General features: G+C 44.1%; 1 protein-coding gene across 1 annotated transcript in view; it reads right to left on the bottom strand.

Moving 5' to 3' along the window:
* Positions 1–23,017, bottom strand: part of oca2 (oculocutaneous albinism II) — a 358,288-nt gene that overhangs the window by 25,107 nt on the left and 310,164 nt on the right. Inside the window, exons 19-21 of the mRNA XM_055636431.1 lie at positions 21,121–21,248; positions 18,380–18,439; positions 3,236–3,340 (exon numbers count right to left, since the gene is read on the bottom strand). Of these exons, the coding sequence (XP_055492406.1) occupies positions 3,236–3,340; positions 18,380–18,439; positions 21,121–21,248 (293 nt within the window). The remainder of the gene's footprint in view (positions 1–3,235; positions 3,341–18,379; positions 18,440–21,120; positions 21,249–23,017) is intronic.

The following is a 23,017-nucleotide window of genomic DNA, read 5'->3' as shown; positions in this document are numbered from 1 at the left end:
AGCTTCCAAAACTCAAGAGTGAGCAAATCTCATGCCTTGGTACCAAGCCTTTAAATTAAATTATTTGACTGCGTGCCACCAGTAAATTAAGTAGTAATTATCAAAATGAATTGTTTTACACATAATCATAAGTAGTTTTTTTTTAATATGAGAACTTTTCAGCTCACTTTCCTCCAGAGGTGATTGTCTATTTATACATTCTCTCAGATCGTCTTTTCCATATTTTTATAGTGTTGCAAAAGATAAAAAAGTTATTTTAAACAGCTGCAGCAGGGTCTCTTCCATACCCCGCAACACTGCTCTCTCTCCCGATCCCCCCCCACTCGCAACAAGGGCCGAGTCCCCCTAGTCCTCACCTTTCACCCCACCAGCCGTCACATACAAAAAGTAATCCTCCGTCAGTTTCGCCACCTCCAACGTGACCCCACCACTCGCCACATCTTCCCATCTCCCCCCATATCTGCCTTCCGCAAAGACCGCTCCCTCCATAACTCCCTTGTCAATTCTTCCCTTCCCTCTCGTACCACCCCCTCCCCGGGCACTTTCCCTTGCAACCACAAGAGATGCAACACTTGTCCCTTTACCTCCCCCCTCGACTCCGTTCAAGGACCCAAGCAATCGTTCCAGGTGCGACAGAGGTTTACCCGCATCTCTTCCAACCTCATCTATTGCGTCCGCTGCTCTAGATGTCAGCAGATCTATATCGGTGAGACCAAGCGGAGGTTGGGCGATCGTTTCGCCAAACACCTCCGCTCGGTCCGCAATAACCAAGCTGACCTCCCGGTGGCTCAGCACTTCAACTCCCCCTCCCACTCCGTCTCCGACCTCTCTGTCCTGGGTCTCCTCCATGGCCACAGCGAGCAGCACCGGAAATTGGAGGAACAGCACCTCATATTCCGTTTGGGGAGTCTGCATCCTGGGGGCATGAACATCGAATTCTCCCAATTTTGTTAGTCCTTGCTGTCTCCTCCCCTTCCTCAGTCCCCCTGCTGTCTCCTCCCATCCCTTCGGGCTCCTCCTCCTTTTTTCTTTCTTGTCCCTGCCCACCCCCGCCCCCGATCAGTCTGAGGAAGGGTTTCGGCCCGAAACGTTGCCTATTTCCTTCGCTCCATAGATGTTGCTGCACCTGCTGAGTTTCTCCAGCTTTTTTGTGTAACCTCTTAAAGAAGGTGTTGGAAGGAGGGGGGAAGGGAGCGGGGGGGCAGAGGTGAGATTGGGGGGTTATGCTACCAGGCATTCAGTGCAACAACATTCAGATCAATTGCCAACACAATCACATTTCTGAGTCAAAACCGAATATCCACAGGGCCACAATGGTTATTATATACAGTGGCAAGGCCAGCAGCATAATCAAGGACCAGTCGCACCCCGGCCACTCCCTCTTCTCCACTCTCCTCTCAGGCAAGAGTTACAGAAGTGTGAAAAAGCGCACCTCCAAACTCAGGGACAGTTTCTTCCCAGCTGTTATCAGGCAACGGAATCCTATCCTACCAACAACTAGAGAGCGGTCTTGAGCCACCATCTACCTCTTTGGAGACAACCTTGGATTATCTTTGATCGGACTTTACGATGAGTGTTTGACGGCATGGGGCCTGTACTCGCTGGAGTTTAGAAGAATGAAAGGGGACCTCATTGAAATGTACAGAATAGTGAAAGGCTTGGATAGAGTGGATGTGGAGAGGATGTTTCCACTAGCGGGAGAGTCCAGGACTAGAGGTCATACCCTCAGAATTAAAGAACGTTCTTTTAGGAAGGAGATGAGGAGGAATTACTTAATCAGAGGATGGTGAATCTGCGGAATTGTTTTCCCACTGAAGTCTGTGGAGGCCAAGTCAGTGAATATTTTTTAAGGCAGAGATAGATAGTTAGATTCTTGATTAGCATGGGTGTCAGAAGTTATGGGGAGAAGGCAGGAGAATGGGGCTAGGAGGGAGAGATACTTCAGCTATAATTGAATGGCGAAGGAGACTTGATGGGCCGAATGGCCTAATTCTGCTCCTATCACGTATGACCTTAATCTTGCACTGAACGTTATTCACATTATTCCCTTTATCAAGTATCTGTACACTGTGGTTGGCTCAATTGGAATCATGTATTGTCTTTCCACTGTCTGGTTAGTACACGACAGAAACTTTTCACTGTTCCGCAGAATATGTGACAATAAACTAAACTAATATATATATTTTATATATATTTGTGTCCAGAAGCTTAATTTATGATTAGATTCAACACTGAGATTTTGAATGATCTGGTATAATGTTTCAAGTAGAGTCACAGAGCCCTCCAGCCCAACTTGCCCACACTAACCAACATGTCCCATCCACACTGGTCCCACCTGCCTGTGTCTGGCCCATATCCCTCTAAACCTGTCCTATCCATGTACCTGTCCAAATGAAAGATATATAGAGTTAACAGCTGGGACATGAAGTTCATAATGACATAGAAACATAGAAAATAGGTGCAGGAGTAGGCCATTCAGCCCTTCGAGCCTGCACCGTCATTCAATATGACCATGGCTGATCATTCAACTCAGTATCCTGTACCTGCCTTCTCTCCATACCCCCTGATCCCTTTAGCCACAAGGGCCACATCTAACTCCATCTTAAATATAGCCAATGAACTGGCCTCAACTACCTTCTGTGGCAGAGAGTTCCAGAGATTCACCACTCTCTGTGTGAAAAATGTTTTTCTCATCTCGGTCCTAAAGGATTTCCCCTTTATCCTTAAACTGTGACCCCTTGTCCTGGACTTCCCCAACATCGGGAACAATCTTCCTGCATCTAGCCTGTCCAACCCCTTAAGAATTTTGTAAGTTTCTATAAAATCCCCCCTCAACCCCCACAATTTTGGTTCTCTCAATATTATTAAAATAAACTAACTTACTAGTGAAAGGACGCAATGTGTCAGTTAGAAGAGGCTACTTGGGTACATTGCATAAAACAGTAATAATACAATTTTGTCAAGAAAGAATATTTATTAATAAATGTGGTCGAACTAAACAAATTGTATTTCCCAAATTACTTTTAATCTATTTCCCTGTTGATAAATTTCCACATAAACTATTCTGTTTAAGCAGGCACTAAACATGACTGTTGAGTTAAATGGATTTGCTCAAAGTTGGCATGGAAACCAAAAGGAAAAATACTGAGATACAATTTTGGAAGATTGAATTCAGAGTTTCTATTGACTGAAGTGGGTTTTTTTTTCTGTTCCAAACCACCAAGATTTGACTTACCATGGTTGTTGTGAAAGGAATATTATCTATCAGGGAACTTGCCAGGGCACTGACCCAAATGACTAGGATTAGGGCGACTGCAAGCCGTTGGTCTTCTGGAACGGACTGGAGTAAAGAGAAGGTAAAAGATGAGGGAGTTAGTGCAGAAAACATTTACAAATAAAAATCAGGCACTTCCGATCGACCTGGTGCTCTTTAATAGGTCAGATTCAAGATTCAAGATTCAAGAGAGTTTATTGTCATGTGTCCCTGATAGGACAATGAAATTCTTGCTTTGCTTCAGCACATCAGTACATAGTAGGCATTGGATACAGAACAGATCAGTGTGTCCATATACAGGCATACACGATCAACATTTCAAGTCAGTGATTTACCATCGCCTTACAGGGCGGCACAGTGGCGTAGCAGTGGAGTTGTTGCCTTACAGTGCCAGAGACCTGTGTTTGATCCTGACTACGGGCGCTGTCTGTACGGAGTTTGTCCGTTCTCCCCATGACCTGCGTGGGTTTTCCCCGGGTGCTCTGCCTTACTCCCACCCTCCAAGGACATACAGGTTTGTAGGTTAATTGGCTTTGGTAAAGATTGTAAATTGTCCCTAGTGTGTGTAGGATAGTGTTAGTGTGCGGGGATCGCTGGTCGGCACGGACTCAGTGGGCCGAAGGGCCTTTTTTCCGTGCTGTGTCTCTAAACTAAATCTAATGACTTCAGGTCTTCAATTGAATGCAACACTTCTTTTCCCCTGACAGATGCTGCCTGACCGGCTGAGGATTTCTGCTTATATTTCAGATTTCCGATGTCTGTCAAATGGTGCTTTTGTATGGAATGAAATGGCAGCACAATTATGCAGCTGGTAGAGCTGCTGCATCACAGTGCCAGAGACACGGGTTCGATCCTGACCTCGGGTGCTGTCTGTGCGGAGTTTGCATGTTCTCCCTGCGACCGCCTGGGTTTTTGCTCCTGGTGCTCCGGTTTCCTCCCACATCCCAGAGGTATGTGTGTGTACGTTAATTGGCCTCTGCAAATTGACCCTAGTGTGTTGGAAGTGAATGTGAGATTACATAATCTAGTGTTAACTGGTGATAGATGGTCCGCGTGACTTGGTGGTTGGAAGAGCTATTTTCCATGCTGTATCTCTAAATTAAACTAGCCTAAGATATTGCTACGTTGGAGGGAAAGTACAAAAATCAAAGTTAGATCGAGGCAAAATAAATAAATATGTGGGGTGCCGATTTGATTGATTTTGTTAAAACAATGCAGTACAGGAAGCCAACATGCAGCTGTCCAAAATTCACCAACAATGATGAACCAAACTGACAATATGAGGGACGACAGATGGCACAATGGGCTAAGTGTTCGGCTGGCGACCGGAAGGTAGCCGGTTTGAATCCCGCTTGGAGTGCATACTGTCGTTGTGTCCTTGGGGCAAGACACTTCACCCACCTTTGCCTGTGTGTAAATGTAATGTCATTATGTGAAGCACTTTGGGGTCAATGCAAGTTGACTAAAAATGTGCTATATAAATAAGATTATTATTATTATTATTATTCTACATTCTGATTCTCTGCTCCATAACATACAAGTAATTCTGCTATAACATGATAGTTGTTTTCTGAAGAAGCCTCATAGTCATAGAGTCTTACAGCGTGGAAACAGGCCTTTCAGTCCAATTTGCCCACGTGGGCCAACATGTCCCATCTACACTAGACTCACCTCCCTGCATTTGGCCCATATCCCTCTAAACCTGTCCAATTCATGTACCCATCTAAATGTTTCTTGAACGTTGTGATAGTACCCGTCTAAACTACGCATTCTGACAGCTCATTCCATGCACCTACCACCCTTTGCGAGAAAACGTTACCCCTCGGGTTCCTATTAAATCTTTCCTGCTTTGCCTTAAACTTATGTCCTCTTGCAAAGTTATTTCATTCACAGGATTTTGAAAAATAAAGGTTATTTTAACATAGTCATAGAGTCCTATAGCTGGGAGACAAGCCCTGCAGCCTAACTTGCCCAGCCCGACCAACATGCCTCCATCTACACTAGTCCCACCTGCCTGCATTTGGCCCATATCCCTTTAAACAAGTCTTATCCATGTACTCGTCCAACTACTCTTATCCATGTGCCTGTCCAAATGTTTTTTTTTAATGTTCTGCAGTTGCTGATAGAAATGGCATTATAACCTATTCTACAAATAGCTACAAATACATTTTTGTTACTGCAAGCTAAAAATACAAAAGGTTGAATGTTACATTGTTTAATAGAGTAATATTGCACATGTCAATGGAAGTGTTCCTTGGGAATTTCAATGGGTCACCTATGGTGAAATGTGTTTGTAAGAGGCAATGCTGACTGATTACTGAGAGGAGGATACATGGAAACAATTTTTTTTCCATAGCAAGTAACTTTTAAATGGTTCTCAAGTTCCTGATAGAAATGGTGCTATATTCCTCATATAACAAACAGTGCTCCATAATTTATCAATCCCATTACATCCAATTCACATTATGAAAGCACTTGTCATAGCAGAACCACCTGTGGTTTAAGACTCGTCTTTGATCCTGACCTCAGATGCTATCTGAGAACTTAAAATAAAACTACAGTGCAGCCTCCACGATATAGAAAGATTCCATCAGTATCATCATTTTCCATGGCATGAACCCTTTATACTCATTGAATCCCATGTTACAAGGGGGGATGCATTCCTACAGAAAGCTTTTACTCTCTCAGCATTAATGCCCCCATGGGTGTGTGATATGGAGGAAATGGAATTCTGATTGTATTGTAAGCAGAAGAGAAATGGTTCATGATTTAACGAAAGAGAAATTGATGTCACATTGTTCGATAACGTGTTTCAATCGAAGTTGCCTTGTCGGTTTCCAAAGCAAATCTCTTAAGCAACATCCCACTGCGAACCAGCAACCTAACCAGTCTGGAAAAGGGTCTCGCCCCGAAACGTCACCCATTCCTTCTCTCCAGAGATGCTGCCTGTCCCGCTGAGTTACTCCAGCTTTTTGTGTCTATCTTTGGTTGAAATTGGCAAACTGTACTAAATTCAATTCTCTGTACATATTGTGTTTATTCACATAAATTCCATTGGAGTGAATTTTTCTTCATGCACCAAATAGTTTGGTAGTGGATTGTGAATTCCATAAGAGTGAATTCTCATTTCCCAAACTGCCTTAATATGGGGGGGGGTACAGTAGGAAATGCAAACGCAAGTATAAAGAAAGATAAATTAATGTGCAGTTAATTAAAATCATTCCCACTTATCCTCAGAATCTTAGCATACAATTTCACGGACTAATTACAATTAGATTCTCATAGTCCAGCATGCTCAGGACAGTGTTCAAAATCCATTCGGCCCTTCGAGCCAGCACCGCCACTCAATGTGATCATGGCTGAATCATCCCCAATCAGTACCCCGTTCCTGCCTTCTCCCCATATCCCCTGACTCCGCAATCGTTTAGAGCTATTTCTTGCTCTCTCTTGAAAGCATCCAGAGAACCTGCCTCCACCGCCCTCTGCGGCAGAGAATTCCACGGACTCACAACTCTCTGTGAGAAAAAGTGTTTCCTTGTCTCCGTTCTAAATGGCTTACGCCTTATTCTTAAAGTATTCCCCTTATTCCCTTATACTTAATTCCCCTTATTCCCTTATTCTTAATAATTCTTTGCAACATGATAAAAGAATTATTCGCACATTGTGAACTGTCTGATTTAGAATGCACTGCTTGAGAGGATGATGAAAGCAGATTAATTTAAAACTCTGCAAAACCAATTGTATAGCGAATGGCGAATAAAATAACATTTACAGGACTATTTGGTAGCTAGGAAGTGGAACTATTTTAACAGCTCTTTTACAGAACTGGTACAGGAATAATGGTTCCTTCTGAGGTATGGGCCTGTCCCACTTACGTGACTTTTTCGCCGACTGCCGACACTCGTTGCAGGTTGACGAATTTGAAAATCCAACGGCGACCAGAAAGACGCAACGACTCTTTGGGCGACTGAGGAAACGACTCACGACCATACAGGCACCACCCCAGTGACATGTCGCGGGGTGAAGCCTGTACGGTCGTGAGTAGTCACCCAAAGAGTCGTACCTTGTTCTGGTCACTGCTGGATTTTCAAATTCGGTAGTAGGAAGGAGATTTTTTAGGAAGGAGATGAGGATAGTGCATGGTGAATCTGTGGAATTCTTTGCCACAGAAAGCTGTGGAGGCCAAGTCAGGGGATATTTTTAAGGCAGAGATAGGTAGATTCTTGTTTGGTACAGATGTTAGAGATTATGGGGAGAAGGCAGGAGAATGGGGTTAGGAGGGAGAGAGAGATAGATCAGCCACGATTGAAATGCAGAGTAGACTTGATGGGACGAATGGCCTAATTCTACTCCTTTTCCTTATGACCTTAAGATGATGTGGGATCCTTTCGAGCCCCGTTTTCTTCAAGTATTGTGGCAGTATAATGGAATATTGCTCTGTGGGAGGGAGTGTATTTTAGATTCCTCAACAGTGGCAGAGTGGCACAGCTGGTAGGGTGCTGCCTCACAGCACCAGAGACTCATGTTCGATCCTGACCTCGGATGCTACCCGTGTGGAGTTTGCACATTTTCCCTCTGACCGCGTGGGTTTCCTTCAGCCTCTCCGGTATCCTCCCACATCCCAAAGACGCGCGGGTTGGTAGATTAATTGGCCTCTGTAACATTACCCCTGATATGGAGGGAGTGGATGAGAAAGTGCGATAACATAGGACTAGTGTAAATGGGTGATCGGTAGTCAGTGTGAATTCGACGGGTTAATGGGCCTGTTTCGCTGCTGTATCTCTAAACTAAACTGGAGGAAATTGTGGTGATAAAATATTCAAGCCATTGGGATCGGAGCTATTTGACATTGGCTAAAAAGGATCATGTTCAGGTGCAAATATATGCAGTGAGTGAGCAGGGCAGAGAGATATTCAATATGCATTTAGTCATTCTTTGTGTGAGTCAGTTTGCCCTCTTGGCATCATGCTTGATGATGGGACTCTTGGTTTTATGCCTACTGGAATCATCCTATAACCATTCATAGAGTTTGGGTCATTAAACCTTGGACCTATTTAGGACCTATAACCCCCACAATTAAAATGTGGATTGTGGAAATGTCGGAGACCCTACATCTAGAAAGAATTAGACTTGTCTTAATAGACAAACAAGAACGTTTTGTTAAAATATGGGCTCCATTCATTAACTATCTGAAGGGATAGATTGGCCCAGCACGAAAACCCAACTGAAACTTGAACTCAGGATTAGATGAAAAGTTATACTTTATAATATACAAACCCATCTCCAATGATGTATTATAAGTAATTCATTCCACCTTTTCTGTTTTTTGATATTTGTAACTCTTTTTTCTCTCTTTCTCTATCTATATAAAAAAAACACTAGAAGCTGAATTAATCGACAACTATAGGCCAGTTCATTGGCTATATTTAAGAGGGAGTTAGATGTGGCCCTTGTGGCTAAGGGGATCAGAGGGTATGGAGAGAAGGCAGGTACGGGATACTGAGTTGGATGATCAGCCATGATCATATTGAATGGCGGTGCAGGCTCGAAGGGCCGAATGGCCTACTCCTGCACCTAATTTCTATGTTTCTAATTGAAAATTTTAATAATGTATGATTGATGTATATGAAAAAGTTTTTTTACTATAATATGTAACTATACTTTATAATATGTTTTCTTCTAATAAAAATATTAGAAAATAACAAAAAAACCTTGGACCTGTTTACAAACAAAGGGTCATAGAGTGATACAGTGTGGAAAACAGCCCTTCAGCTCAACTTGCCCACACCAGCCAACATGCCCCACCTACACTAGTCCCACCTGCCTGGTTTAGGCCTATTTCTCTCTGAACCTACCCTATCCATGTACCTGTCTAAGTGTTTCTTAGGTGTTGCGATAGCATCTGCAAAATGTGTCCTCTCTAAAAGGGTGGTGAATCTGTGGAATTCTTTGCCGCAGAGGGCTTTGGAGGCCAAGTCAGTGGATATTTTTAAGGCAGAGATAGATAGATTTGTGATTAGTACCGATGTCAGGGGTTATGGGGAGAAGGCAGGAGAATGTGATTAGGAGGGAGAGATAGATCAGCCATAATTGAATGGTGGAGTAGACCTAATGGCCTAATTCTGCACCTTATGACACAATTGATTCCACACCACTATTTTCCAGAAGGGCTTTTCTTCCTGATGCCACAGATGATATCCTCTCTTGCTGTCGTAGCTCTTGGCTTGTGCACAAAGCTTGAGAACACGGACGTGCGTGCTTAGATAATGCTGCTTGCCAGATGGCAATACATAACAGTAAAGCTGCAAATCTAACATGAATTAACACAATCCAAATGTGCAATTTCCTTTTGAACCTACCTACTTGTTAATTTCAGGTCAGTTTCACAGGTTCACTGATCTCCAGCTTGTAGAAAGTGGGGGGGGGGGACCAGTAAACATGTTAAAGGGCAGTGATTATTACCTTCATGCAGTGATGAAGGTGGCTGAGTCACAAACTGTGATATCAGCAGTGGGCAGTCGATAAAATATCATTTTTAAACATCCTGAGACTTCTCGTTTCGAAAATGATATTGTCTTTGCAGATTGCTGCCAGCAGCCCACACGGTTGGGCAGAGTTAATTATGGTCGGCCAGGGTCAGGCTAATTAAAATATTTCAGGAGAGCCCCTGGCATTGTCAATGCCTTTGACTTAGACCATCTGTTTGGCAATGGGAAGTGATGAGGTGCTTGAGCAATTAATAGGCTGGTGTTAGCTCTACCTACCAGGCAGCTTAAATAAGGTCGACAAATTTAATACCTTGCTATCATATTCCTTAATTTGCTGCCTTCTTGAGGTATGATATTGTAACTCCTGACCTGCTAAATGCTGCTAAATGCTGTTAAATTATGGGGATTAGGCGGGAATGACACAAATTAAAACACACACACACACACCAATCCTAGACTTGAGTGGCCAGAACTAATAAACTGGGGTCAATGGATTCCTAGAGGATACCGTTTACAAGTTCATACCTACCGCAGCCCTGTCCCCTAGCTCTTAACAATAACCCCCCCCCCCCCCCCCTCCATCTCCCCAGACCAGAGATAAGAACACAAAATCATGACTGGAGTAGATCGAGTAAACGCACAGAGTCTCTTGCCCAGAGAACCGGAGGATAAAGGTTTCACGTGAAGGGGGGGAAAGATTTAATAGGAACATAGAAACATAGAAAATAGGTGCAGGAGTAGGCCATTCGGCCCTTCGAGCCTGCACCGCCATTCAATGTGATCATGGCTGATCATCCAACTCAGTAACCCATCCCTGCCCTCTCCATACCCCCTGATCCCTTTAGCCACAAGGGCCACATCTAACTCCCTCTTAAATATAGCCAATGGACTGGCCTCAACTACCTTCTGTGGCAGGGAGTTCCAGAGATTCACCACTCTCTGTGTAAAAAACCCGAGGAGTAACTTTTTTTACATAAAGGGTGGTGGGTGTATGAGTGAGTTGCTGGAGGAGGTAGTTGAGGCAGGTACTATTGCAACGTTTAAGGAACATTTGTACTTGTACATGGGTAGGACAGGGTTTCATGCCACACTTCCTTTTTGTTTTGTGATCTGTTGGAACCCTCCTGAAGTCTGACACCACAGCATTCATTGTCTGTTACATTTTTCAGATTCCTGCCAACTTCAGTCTTTGAAATTAAGCCAGAGTGCTACTCATTTGTGCATAGAGAGTAAAATCAGTGACCAAAATACCAAGGGTTTCAATATTGCAAGCAAGATGTTCCTCCAGCAAATGCATTTTAAATGTTACATACACGTCATCCATAACCAGTGCATGAACCCTCACTGTTCATGGTCTTCATCATGGTCGATGTACTAAATCTATGCCAACTCTCTTTACTTAAAGTTTCGTTCCAGCGTTATTCTTTCTAAATGTTTCTGAATTTAACTTGAACAGGTTTTAATTGCCAAGAGTAATATTTACAGTTATAGAGTTATAGAGAGGTGGTCACTCCAAAACCACGGGAGAGAGACATGTGGGTCACGTTAAGGAAGGGCAAGGGGCAGAGGCAGGAACGAGTGAGTACTCCAATGTCGGTTCACCTCGCAAATAAGTACTACTGTTTGAGTACGGATGGGGGTGACAGCCTACCCGGGGGTAGTGACAGCGGACGGGCCTCCAGCACAGAGACCGGCCCTGTTGCTCCAAAAGCTAGGGAAAAAAAGAGGGCCATAGTAATTGGGGACTCTATTGTTAGGGGGTCGGATAGGCGATTCTGTGGACGCAGTCGGGAGACCAGGATGGTGGTCTGCCTCCCTGGTGCCAAGGTCTCGGACGTGTCTCAACGCATCCAAGATATCCTTAAATCAGAGGGAGAGGAGCCTGAGGTCGTGGTACATATAGGTACCAATGACATAAGAAAAAAAAAAGGGAAGAGGTCCTGAAGGGAGGATTTAGGGAGTTGGGAGGAGAGTTAAGAAAAAGGACCAAAAAGGTAACAATCTCAGGATTACTGCCTGTGCCACGCGACAGTGAGAGTAGGAATGGAGCGAGGTGGAGGATAAATGCGTGGCTGAAAGACTGGTGCAGAGGGCAGGGATTCAAGTTCCTGGATCATTGGGACTTCGTTTGGGGAAGGTGGGACCTGTACAGAAAGGATGGGTTGCACTTGAACCCGAGGGGAACCAATATCCTAGCGGGGAAATTTGCAAAGGCAGCTGGGGAGACTTTAAACTAGAATGGTTGGGGCGAGGGACTCAAATAGCGAAAGGTAGTAGACAGAATGGAAGGCAGGAAGCAGAAATGGGAAGCACTCGGACACAAGAGGAGAAAGGAAAAAAAGGAAATAAACAGAGAATAAGAGACGGGGGTTTTCTTAAATGTGCATATTTTAATGCTAGGAGCATTGTAAGAAAGGTGGATGAGCTTAGAGTCTGGATAGACACCTGGAAGTATGATGTTGTGGCGATCAGTGAAACGTGGTTGCAGGAGGGCTGTGATTGGAAACTAAATATTCCAGGATTTCGTTGCTTCAGGTGTGATAGAATTGGAGGGGCAAGAGGTGGAGGTGTTGCGTTGCTAGTCAGGGAAGATATTACAGCAGTGCTTTGGCAGGATAGATTGGAGGGCTCATCTAGGGAGGCTATTTGGGTGGAATTGAGAAGTGGGAAAGGTGTAGCAACACTTATAGGGGTGTATTATAGACCGCCAAACGGGGAACGAGAATTGGAAGAGCAAATATGTAAGGAGATAGCAGAGATTAGTAGTAAGCACAAGGTAGTGATTGTGGGAGATTTCAACTTTCCACACATAGACTGGGAAACACATTCTGTAAATGGGCTGGATGGGTTGGAGTTTGTAAAATGTGTGCAGGATAGTTTTTTGCAGCAATACATAGAGGTACCTACTAGAGGAGGGGCAGTGCTGGACCTCCTGTTAGGAAATGAGACTGGACAGGTGGCGGAGGTATGCGTTGGGGAGCACTTCAGGTCCAGTGATCACAATACCATTAGTTTCAATATAACTATGGAGAGGGTCAGAACTGGACCTAGGGTTGAGATTTTTGATTGGAGAAAGGCTAACTTTGATGCGATGCGAGATGATTTAAAAGGAGTGAACTGGGACACTTTGTTTTATGGGAAAGATGTAGAAGAGAAATGGAGGATATTTAAAGGGGAAATTTTAAGAGTACAGAATCTTTATGTTCCTGTTCGGTTGAAAGGAAACAGTAAAAATTGGAAAGAGCCCTGGTTTTCAAGGGAAATTGGACATCTTGTTCGGAAAAAGAGGGAGATCTACAATAATTATAGGCAGCATGAAGTAAATGAGGTGCTTGAGGAGTATAAGGAATGTAAAAAGAATCTTAAGAAAGAAATTAGAAAAGCTAAAAGAAGATATGAGGTTGCTTTGGCAAGTAAGGTGAAAGTCAATCCAAAGGGTTTCTACAGCTATATTAATAGAAAAAGGATAAGGAGGGATAAAATTGGTCCATTGGAGAGACAGAGTGGACAGCTATCTGCAGAGCCAAAAGAGATGGGGGAGATATTGAACATTTTTTTTTTTTCTTCGGTATTCACCAAGGAGAAGGATATTGAATTATGCGAGGTAAGGGAAACTAGTAGAGTAGCTATGGATACTATGAGGTTCAAAGTAAAAGAAGTACTGACACTTTTGAAAAATATAAAAGTGGATAAGTCTCCAGGTCCTGACAGGATATTCCCTAGGACATTGAGGGAAGTTAGTGTAGAAATAGCCGGGGCTATGACAGAAATATTTCAAATGTCATTAGAAACGGGAAGAGTCCCCGAGGATTGGCGTACTGTGCATGTTGTTCCATTGTTTAAAAAGGGTTCTAAGAGTAAACCTAGCAATTATAGACCTGTTAGTTTGACTTCAGTGGTGGGCAAATTAATGGAAAAGATACTTAGAGACAATATATATAAGCATCTAGATAAACAGGGTCTGATTAGGAACAGTCAACATGGATTTGTGCCTGGAAGGTCATGTTTGACTAATCTTCTTGAATTTTTTGAAGAGGTTACTAGGGAAATTGACGAGGGTAAAGCAGTGGATGTTGTCTATATGGACTTTAGTAAGGCCTTTGACAAGGTTCCTCATGGAAGGTTGGTTAAGAAGGTTCAACTGTTGGGTATAAATGCAGGAATAGCAAGATGGATTCAACAGTGGCTGAATGGGAGAAGCCAGAGGGTAATGGTGGATGGCTGTTTATCGGGTTGGAGGCAGGTGACTAGTGGGGTGCCTCAGGGATCAGTGTTGGGTCCTTTGTTGTTTGTCATGTACATCAATGATCTGGATGAAGGTGTGGTAAATTGGATTAGTAAGTATGCAGATGATACCAAGATAGGGGGTGTTGTGGATAATGAAGAGGATTTCCAAAGTCTACAGAGTGATTTAGGCCATTTGGAAAAATGGGCTGAAAGATGGCAGATGGAGTTTAATGCTGATAAATGTGAGGTGCTACACCTTGGCAGGACAAATCAAAATAGGACGTACATGGTAAATGGTAGGGAATTGAAGAATACAGTTGAACAGAGGGATCTGGGTATAACCGTGCATAGTTCCTTGAAGGTGGAATCTCATATAGATAGGGTGGTAAAGAAAGATTTTGGTATGCTAGCCTTTATAAATCAGAGCATTGAGTATAGAAGCTGGGATGTAATGTTAAAATTGTACAAGGCATTGGTGAGACCAAATCTGGAGTATGGTGTACAATTTTGGTCGCCCAATTATAGGAAGGATGTCAACAAAATAGAGAGAGTACAGAGGGGATTTACTAGAATGTTGCCTGGGTTTCAACAACTAAGTTACAGAGATAGGTTGAATAAGTTAGGTCTTTATTCTCTGGAGCGCAGAAGGTTAAGGGGGGACCTGATAGAGGTCTTTAAAATGATGAGAGGGATAGACAGAGTTGATGTGGACAAGCTTTTCCCTTTGAGAATAGGGAAGATTCAAACAAGAGGACATGACTTCAGAATTAAGGGACAGAAGTTTAGGGGTAATATGAGGGGGAACTTCTTTACGCAGAGAGTGGTGGCGGTGTGGAATGAGCTCCCAGTGGAAGTGGTGGAGGCAGGTTCATTGGTATCATTTAAAAATAAATTGGATAGGCATATGGATGAGAAGGGAATGGAGGGTTATGGTACGAGTGCAGGCAGGTGACTTGTAGGGCCGAGATGGCCTGTTTCCATGCTGTAATTGTTATATGGTTATATGGTTATATTTGCAATTGCTCAGCTTTCTGGTGCCACTCCCATAAGAAGTATTGAAAGACTGCACTTGGACCAGCAGCAATTTGCCTCTCTCCCTCCTCCAGCAACCTTGGTCTGGTCTGAGCATCTCTCCACTTAGAGTCTTGCAAACCATCTCTCCTCTTGAATTGCTGTCGATCTACAATCCTCACTGTGTCATCTTCTAGCATCGAGGCAGTGTAGTCATTTAGTATCTCAAACATGCACTTTAACTCCACATTTAAAAAAAAAAAAACATTTTTGGTTTCTAATCTTTTTTACTGCTGATCTAGCATGGTGGTTGTTAACTGGGCTGGCTGCCTAAATTCTTCATAGTAGATTTTGGGACGTGTGGTCAAATCCTACCATGGCAGCTGTCCAAATTCATTTCTAATAAATAGCACAATCTGGAAATTAAACAAAAAAAATCTGATTTCTGTCATGGTTGGGTTATTGTAACAAGCCATCGGGTTTAATAACATCCTTAAAGGATGACGACCTTGTGTCTTGCTGAGTTCCTCTAGTGGTTTGTTTGTTCCATGCTCCAGTCTCTTGTGTCTCCATTTTACCTGTTCAATGTCTCCTAAAGTATGCCCACTTTTCTTCCTCCCCTCAACAGGAATTCTGCGACTCTCTCTCCCACCGTCTGGTTTCATTGCTCTCCTGTTCTTCAACCATCTTTCCATCCTCTTTCCTTACCTGTCGCTACCTATCACCCAACATAGTGCCACAGTATCTCAACCATGCACAGGGTGGCACAGTGGTAGAGTTGCTGCTTTACAACGCTTGCAGCCCCAGAGACCCAGGTTTGATCCTGGCTTCCGGTGGAGTTTCTACATTCTTCCCATGACCTGCGTGGGGTTTTCTCCGAGATCTTCGGTTTCTTCCCACACTCCAAAGACGTATATGCTAGTAGGTTAATTGGCTCGGTATAAGTGTAAATTGTCCCTAGTGTTAATATGTGAGGATCGCTGGTCGGTGCGGACTCGGTGGGCTGAAGGGCCTGTTTCTGCACTGTATCTCTAAATTAAAACTAAACCTGGCTCCATCTTTCCTCCATTTAGAGTCATAGTCATAGAGTGATACAGCGTGGAAACACTGCGCACACCGGCCAACATGTCTCAGCCACACCAGTTCCACCTGCCAGCATTTGGGCCATATCCCTCCAAACCTGTCCTATCCATGTACCTGTCTAACTTTTTCTTAAAAGTTGGGATAGTTCCTGCCTTAACTACCTCCTCTAGTAGCTTATTCCACACATCCACCGCCCTTTGTGGGGAAAAAGTTACCCCTCAGATTCCTATTAAATCTTTTCCCCTTCACCTTAAATGCATTTCGTTGTCTCTGTACTGTACACTGACAATGACAATTAAAATTGAATCTGAATCTGAATCTAAACCTATGTCCTCAATTCTCCTACTCTGGGCAAGAGACTCTGTGCCTCTACCCGATGTTTAATGTTTTATGTATCATTCCTAACTGTCACTGTGTGTCATGTTGTCACTTACGGGTGGAGTACCAAGGCAAATTCCATGCATGTGAATACTTGGCCAATAAACTTATCCATTCATTCATTCATTCCTCTCATGATCTTATACACCTCTATAAGATCACCCCTCATCCTCCTGCACTCCAAGGTATAGAGTCCCAGCCTACTCAACCTCCCCCAATAGCTCCGACCCGCTAATCCTGGCAACATCCACGTAAATCTTCCCTGTACATTTTCCAGCTTAACAACATCTTTCCGATAACACGGTGCCCAGAACTGAACACAATACTCCAAATTCAGCCTCGCCAATGTCTTATACAACTGCAACATGACCTCTCAACTTCTATACTCAATACTCTGGCTGGTGAAAACCCTTATTGACCACCTTATTTACCTACGACTCCACCTTCAGGGAACGTTGCACCTGCACTCCTAGATCCCTCTGCTCTACAACACTCCCCAGAGCCCAACCATTCACTGTGTAGGTCCTGCCCATGTTAGACTCCCCAAAACACAACAGCTCACATTTCTCTGCATTAAATTCCATCCTCCCTTCCCCCTGACCTTCCCTCATTCCTCCCTCTCCGGATTGTGACCTGTCATCCCCTCTCTTACTTCCTCCTCTGACCTCTTTGTATCGGCCACCTCCCCTCTACACTCTCAGTCCTGATGTAGGGTCACGACCTGAAGCTTTGACTATCGCTTAGCCTCCATGGATGCTGCTTGACCCACTCTGGTCCTCCAGAACGCTATTTATTCTCCTTCCCTGCTTTAGCCTTGTTGTGACCCCAGACCCAATAAAATAATTCATTCTTAAATACATTCTCAGTTTAGAGACCAGTTTAGAGTTTGACAATCAAAGTTAGCAATATCCAAATCGTGTGAATGAAGTATTTATTTCTTGAGCCTGTAATATGAAAAGCTCATTTATCCTAAAGTAAAAGGCAAAGAGCTGGAGGATCTCAGCAGCATCTGTGGAGGGAACCTTTTGGGTTAGAAGCATAGAAAATAAGTGCAGGAGGAGGCCATTTGGCCCTTCGAGCCAGCACTGCCATTCATTGTGATCTTGGCTGATCGTCCCCAATCAATAACCCGTGCCTGCCTTCACCTCACATCCCTTGACTCCACTGGCCCCAAGAGCTCTATCTAACTCTCTTAAATCCATCCAGTGACTTGGCCTCCACTGCCCTCTGTGGCAGGGAATTCCACAAATTCACAACTCTCTGGGTGAAAAAGTTTTTTCTCACCTCTATCTTAAACGACCTCCCCTTTATTCTAAGGCTGTGGCCCCTGGTTCTGGACTCGCACAACATTGGAAACACTTTTCCTGCATCTAGCTTGTCCAGTCATTTTATAATTTTATATGGTTCTATAAGATACCCCCTCATCCTTCTAAACTCCAGTGAATTTTCGACCTTTCTTTGGACTGATTCCATCATCTGCAGTCTCTTGTATCTCCCGTTCTTTATAAACCAGCTTCTTATTTATCTTATTCTCTTGGTGGATATGTATCTTATTCTCTACAACATGGGTAGGAAAGGTTTGGAGGGATATCGACCAAACACAGGTAGGTGGGAGTGGCGGAGCTGGGACACGTTGACCAGTGTGGGCAAGTTGGGCCGAAGGGCCTGTTTCCACACTTGATCACTCTATGACGCTTTTTATTTCATCATCCATAGCACAATTGTTTCCTTCTCTGGGCAACTCAGAGGTGAGCAACAGGCAGTGTGGTCAGAAGAATCCCTCTCATTATTTTGTGTCTTATAATTTAATTCAGGGTAAATATAATCTAAAAGGCACAGTGCCACCTCCAAGATCACTTTGTCTGGGTGGTTAGGGGCAGAAGCAGCGAGCACTTGTACTCAAGCAGTTAGGAGTTACCTTTATCAGAAGGGCAGTCTGTTCTCCGATGTAGTCAATCAATTGCAAGTTGGCCAGTGCCTGAAATAGAAATGGTGAAATAAGTGGAAAATCACAGAATTCAATGGAGTTAGGAGATGACAAGGGAGCCTGATTGATCTCTGCAAATAAAATGGGGGTTGTAAGTAACAGGTTGCACACTTGGGGTATTTGTTCTGCTTCAGTCAATGTGAAATTCTACTGTGACACCAGTAGTCACCCAGTTCTTCCCAAGAGTAAAGGGATCTTAAAGGTAGCGGAGTCAGGGGATATGGGGAGGAGGCAGGAACGGGGTACTGATTGGGGATGATCAGCCATGATCACATTGAATGGTGGTGCTGGCTCGAAAGGCCAAATGGCCTACTCCTGCACCTATTGTCCATTGAGTAGATCCCAGCATGGGCTTATCACTGTTCGTTGAAGAGTCTTCCTCAAGATTATGGAATGATAACTCTCGATTTGGTTTTGGAAGCCTCTGTCACGTTGTGAGCATTTAAAGACTTCTTGCAGAAGTCATCCCCCAATTTCAGCTCGCGTCCTAAGATGCGGAAACACCCTCCACCAAATACAGGGATTTAACTGCTCAGGTTTCAAGTATAGTTATCTTGATGTTCATAAGTTGTAGGAGTAGAATTAAGTCATTCAGCCCATCATGCCTACTCAGTCATTCAATCATGGCTGATCTATCTTTCCCTCTCAACTTAGTGGTCCTGCCTTCTTCCCATAACCCCTGGTGCCCCATACTAATCAAGAACCAAGAATCAAGAGCATAGGAGCAGGGAGGTTCTACTGCAGTTGTACAGGGTCTTGGTGAGATTACACCTGGAGTATTGCGTACAGTTTTGGTCTCCTAATCTGAGGAAAGACATTCTTGCCATAGAGGGAGTACAGAGAAGGTTCACCAGACTGATTCCTGGGATGTCAGGACTTTCATATGAAGAAAGACTGGATAGACTCGGCTTGTACTTGCTAGAATTCAGAAGATTGAGGTGGGATCTTATAGAAACTTACAAAATTCTTAAGGGGTTGGACAGGCTAGATGCAGGAAGATTGTTCCCGATGTTGGGGAAGTCCAGAACAAAGGGTCACAGTTTAAGAATAAAGAGGAAATCCTTTAGGACCGAGATGAGAAAAACATTTTTCACACAGAGAGTGGTGAATCTCTGGAATTCACTGCCACAGAAGGTAGTTGAGGCCAGTTCATTGGCTATATTTAAGAGGGAGTTAGATGTGGCCCTTGTGGCTAAAGGGATCATGTGGTATGGAGAGAAGGCAGGTACAGGATACCGAGTTGGATGATCCTCCATGATCATATTGAATGGCGGTGCAGGCTCGAAGGGCCGAATGGCCTACTCCTGCACCTATTTTCTGACACACTTTACTAAATCTTCCCAGCAATTTAATTCCTTTTTTGAACATATTTTTGGTAAACATCATTTTTATTTTATATCTGACGTGCCGTTTTTAAAATTCCCATAAATGTCACTCAAAGCGTGATCACTTTTGTTGTCTGTTATCTTCCACATTCATGGCCAGAACTTCAGGTTGCAAATGTAACCTCTTCAGAAAACAAATGGCCTGTAATTAGTCAAACATTTGTTCCCTCGTTCCAGTCAATGTTATAAGATATGAGATAAGTGTGTCTGCCATAAGAATCAAATGTGATCAGAAACAATTAAATTCAATCTTGCTTCAGCTTTACAAACACATGAATAGCATCAACAATAAATTCTCCTTTATTCCGTGTAAACTTGACCACGCAGTAACAAGGAACTGCAGATGCCGCTTCACCAAGGAAAAGACACAATATACTGGAGGAACTCAGGGTAGCATCCCTGGAAAACATGGACAGGTGATATTTCAGGTCGGGTCCCTGAAGGCGGGTCTTTGGAGCGTAGGAGGAAACCGAAGCACCCAGAGGAAAGCCATGTAATCAAAGGGAGAATGAACAAACTCCATACAGTCAGGATCAAACCCGGGTCTCTGGCGCTGTGCCACTGTGTCGCCAGAACTTAAGGGTCCTGGGATTCAGTGCCCATTGAGAAATCTATTTGGTGCATTTTCTTGATTGCAACGAAGCATGCAATCTTAACTACTACTGGTTCTACTGCAGTTGTACAGGGTCTTGGTGAGACCACACCTGGAGTATTGCGTACAGTTTTGGTCTCCAAATCTGAGGAAGGACATTATTGCCATAGAGGGAGTGCAGAGAAGGTTCACCAGACTGATTCCTGGGATGTCAGGACTGTCTTATGAAGAAAGACTGGATAGACTTGGTTTACACTCTCTAGAATTTAGGAGATTGAGAGGGGATCTTATAGAAACTTACAAAATTTTTAAGGGGTTGGACAGGCTAGATGCAGGAAGATTGCTCCCGATGTTGGGGAAGTCCAGGACAAGGGGTCACAGCTTAAGGATAAGGGGGAAATCCTTTAAAACCGAGATGAGAAGAACTTTTTTCACACAGAGAGTGGTGAATCTCTGGAACTCTCTGCCGCAGAGGGTAGTCGAGGCCAGTTCATTGGCTATATTTAAGAGGGAGTTAGATGTGGTCCATGTGGCTAAGGGGATCAGAGGGTATGGAGAGAAGGCAGGTATGGGATACTGAGTTGGATGATCAGCCATGATCATATTGAATGGCGGTGCAGGCTCGAAGGGCCGAATAGCCTACTCCTGCACCTAATTTCTATGTTTCTATGTTAACTTCAACAATTTACACGTACCTCCATCAGGACAAATAGTGCAGCAAAGAAAAGCAGCGTTGCCCATTCTACTCTGTGCAGTATTATCTCAAAGTCTTGGACATCTGCCAGCACCAGCAACCAAATGGCACCCAACATGGCAATCCAACCTGTTAAAGAAGCATACGAAGAGTTAGGATAAGAACACTACACAACAGTGAAAACTAACAACTCAAATTTGGTCAAAGGTATTTCCTGCAGCTCTATTGAAAGTGATTCTTTGCAGCTTTGGCTATCAAACTGTGTGTGATAAATATGAAACAGCAGCTCATTTGGGGCGTTTGACTGCACTGCCAAAAGCCTAATGAGCGATGCAAATTAAAACAATTAACAATCTAGGGTTTCACCAGGTGGTGGCTTGGTATATCATGAGAATAACTTGCAGCTTTAGTTTAGTTTAGAGATGCAGCGTGGAAACGGGTCCCTGCAGCCCATGCCGACCATTGATCACCCGTTCACACTAGTTCCATGTTATTCCACGTTCATCCTACACACTAGCGGTAATTTACAGCAGTCAATTAACCTTCAAACCTAGGCATCTTTGGAATGGGAAAGCGAATGGTATGTTAGCATTCATAGCAAAAGGATTTGAGTATCGGAGCAGGGAGGTTCTACTGCAGTTGTACATGGTCTTGGTGAGACCACACCTGGAGTATTGGGTTATGTTTTGGTCTCCTAATCTGAGAAAGGGCATTCTTGCCATGGAGGGAGTACAGAGATGGTTCACCAGACTGATTCCTGGGGTGGCAGGACTTTCATATGAAGAAAGACTGGATAGACTCGGCTTGTACTCGCTAGAATTTAGAAGATTAAGGGGGGATCTTATAGAAACTTACAAAATTCTTAAGGGGTTGGACAGGCTAGATGCAGGAAGATTGTTCCCGATGCTGGGGAAGTCCAGAACAAGGGGTCACAGTTTAAGGATAAGGGGGAAATCTTTTACGACCGAGATGAGAAAAAGAAAGTGGTGAATCTGTGGAATTCTCTGCCACAGAAGGTAGTTGAGGCCAGTTCATTGGCTATATTTAAGAGGGAGTTAGATGTGGCCCTTGTGGCTAAAGGGATCAGGGGGTATGGAGAGAAGGCAGGTACAGGATACTGAGTTGGATGATCAGCCATGATAATATTGAATGGGGGTGCAGTCTCGAAGGGTGAATAGCCTACTCCTGCACCTAATTTCTATGTAAATCCGAAGCCTCCAAAGTCAAGTCGCAGCCACGTCGCCACCACAGCCAGCTCCGTGATGGTAAGTCGACTCCAGTTGGAGGCCGCCAGCTCCTAGAATCTACCAGCCCAGGACTAGCTGCAGTTCCCAGGTCGACTCGCCTTCCTCCCTGGACTAACTGTAGCGCCCAGCTCACTTGCGTGCCCCGGGACGGGCTGCAGTTCCCAGGTCATGTAAACTAATTGAAAAAAATATGCCTGCGGGCCTGATGATTTTAGGTTACAGGCCTGATCTGGTCAGTGGGCCATAGGTTGCCGACCCCTGTACTAGATGTCAGGCCTCATTGTGTGTCCCCAATGTATTAAAAGCAATTTCCTCCCCTAGGTACAAACTCTGTACAGACAGCACCCGTAGTCTGGATCAAACCTGGGTCCCTGGCGCTGTAAGGCGGCAACTCTACCGTTGCGCCACTTGCCCCTGTGCCACCCTCCAATTTTACTTTTTAATTTCACTATTCATTCAAAATCGCAATTACAGCTATTGCTGTAATTGAAGGAGAGAAGGCAGGTACGGGATACTGAGTTGGATGATCAGCCATGATCATATTGAATGGCGGTGCAGGCTCCAAGGGCCGAATGCTGAGCCACCGGGAGATCAGGTTGGTTATTGCGAACTGAGCGGAGGTGTTGGGCAAAGCGATCGCCAAGCCTGCGC

Source organism: Leucoraja erinacea, chromosome 6 (genome assembly GCF_028641065.1).
Source record: "Leucoraja erinacea ecotype New England chromosome 6, Leri_hhj_1, whole genome shotgun sequence".
Classification (NCBI taxonomy): domain Eukaryota; kingdom Metazoa; phylum Chordata; class Chondrichthyes; order Rajiformes; family Rajidae; genus Leucoraja; species Leucoraja erinaceus.
Note: the sequence above shows the minus strand (reverse complement) of the source record. Positions and strands in the feature narration are given on the sequence as shown.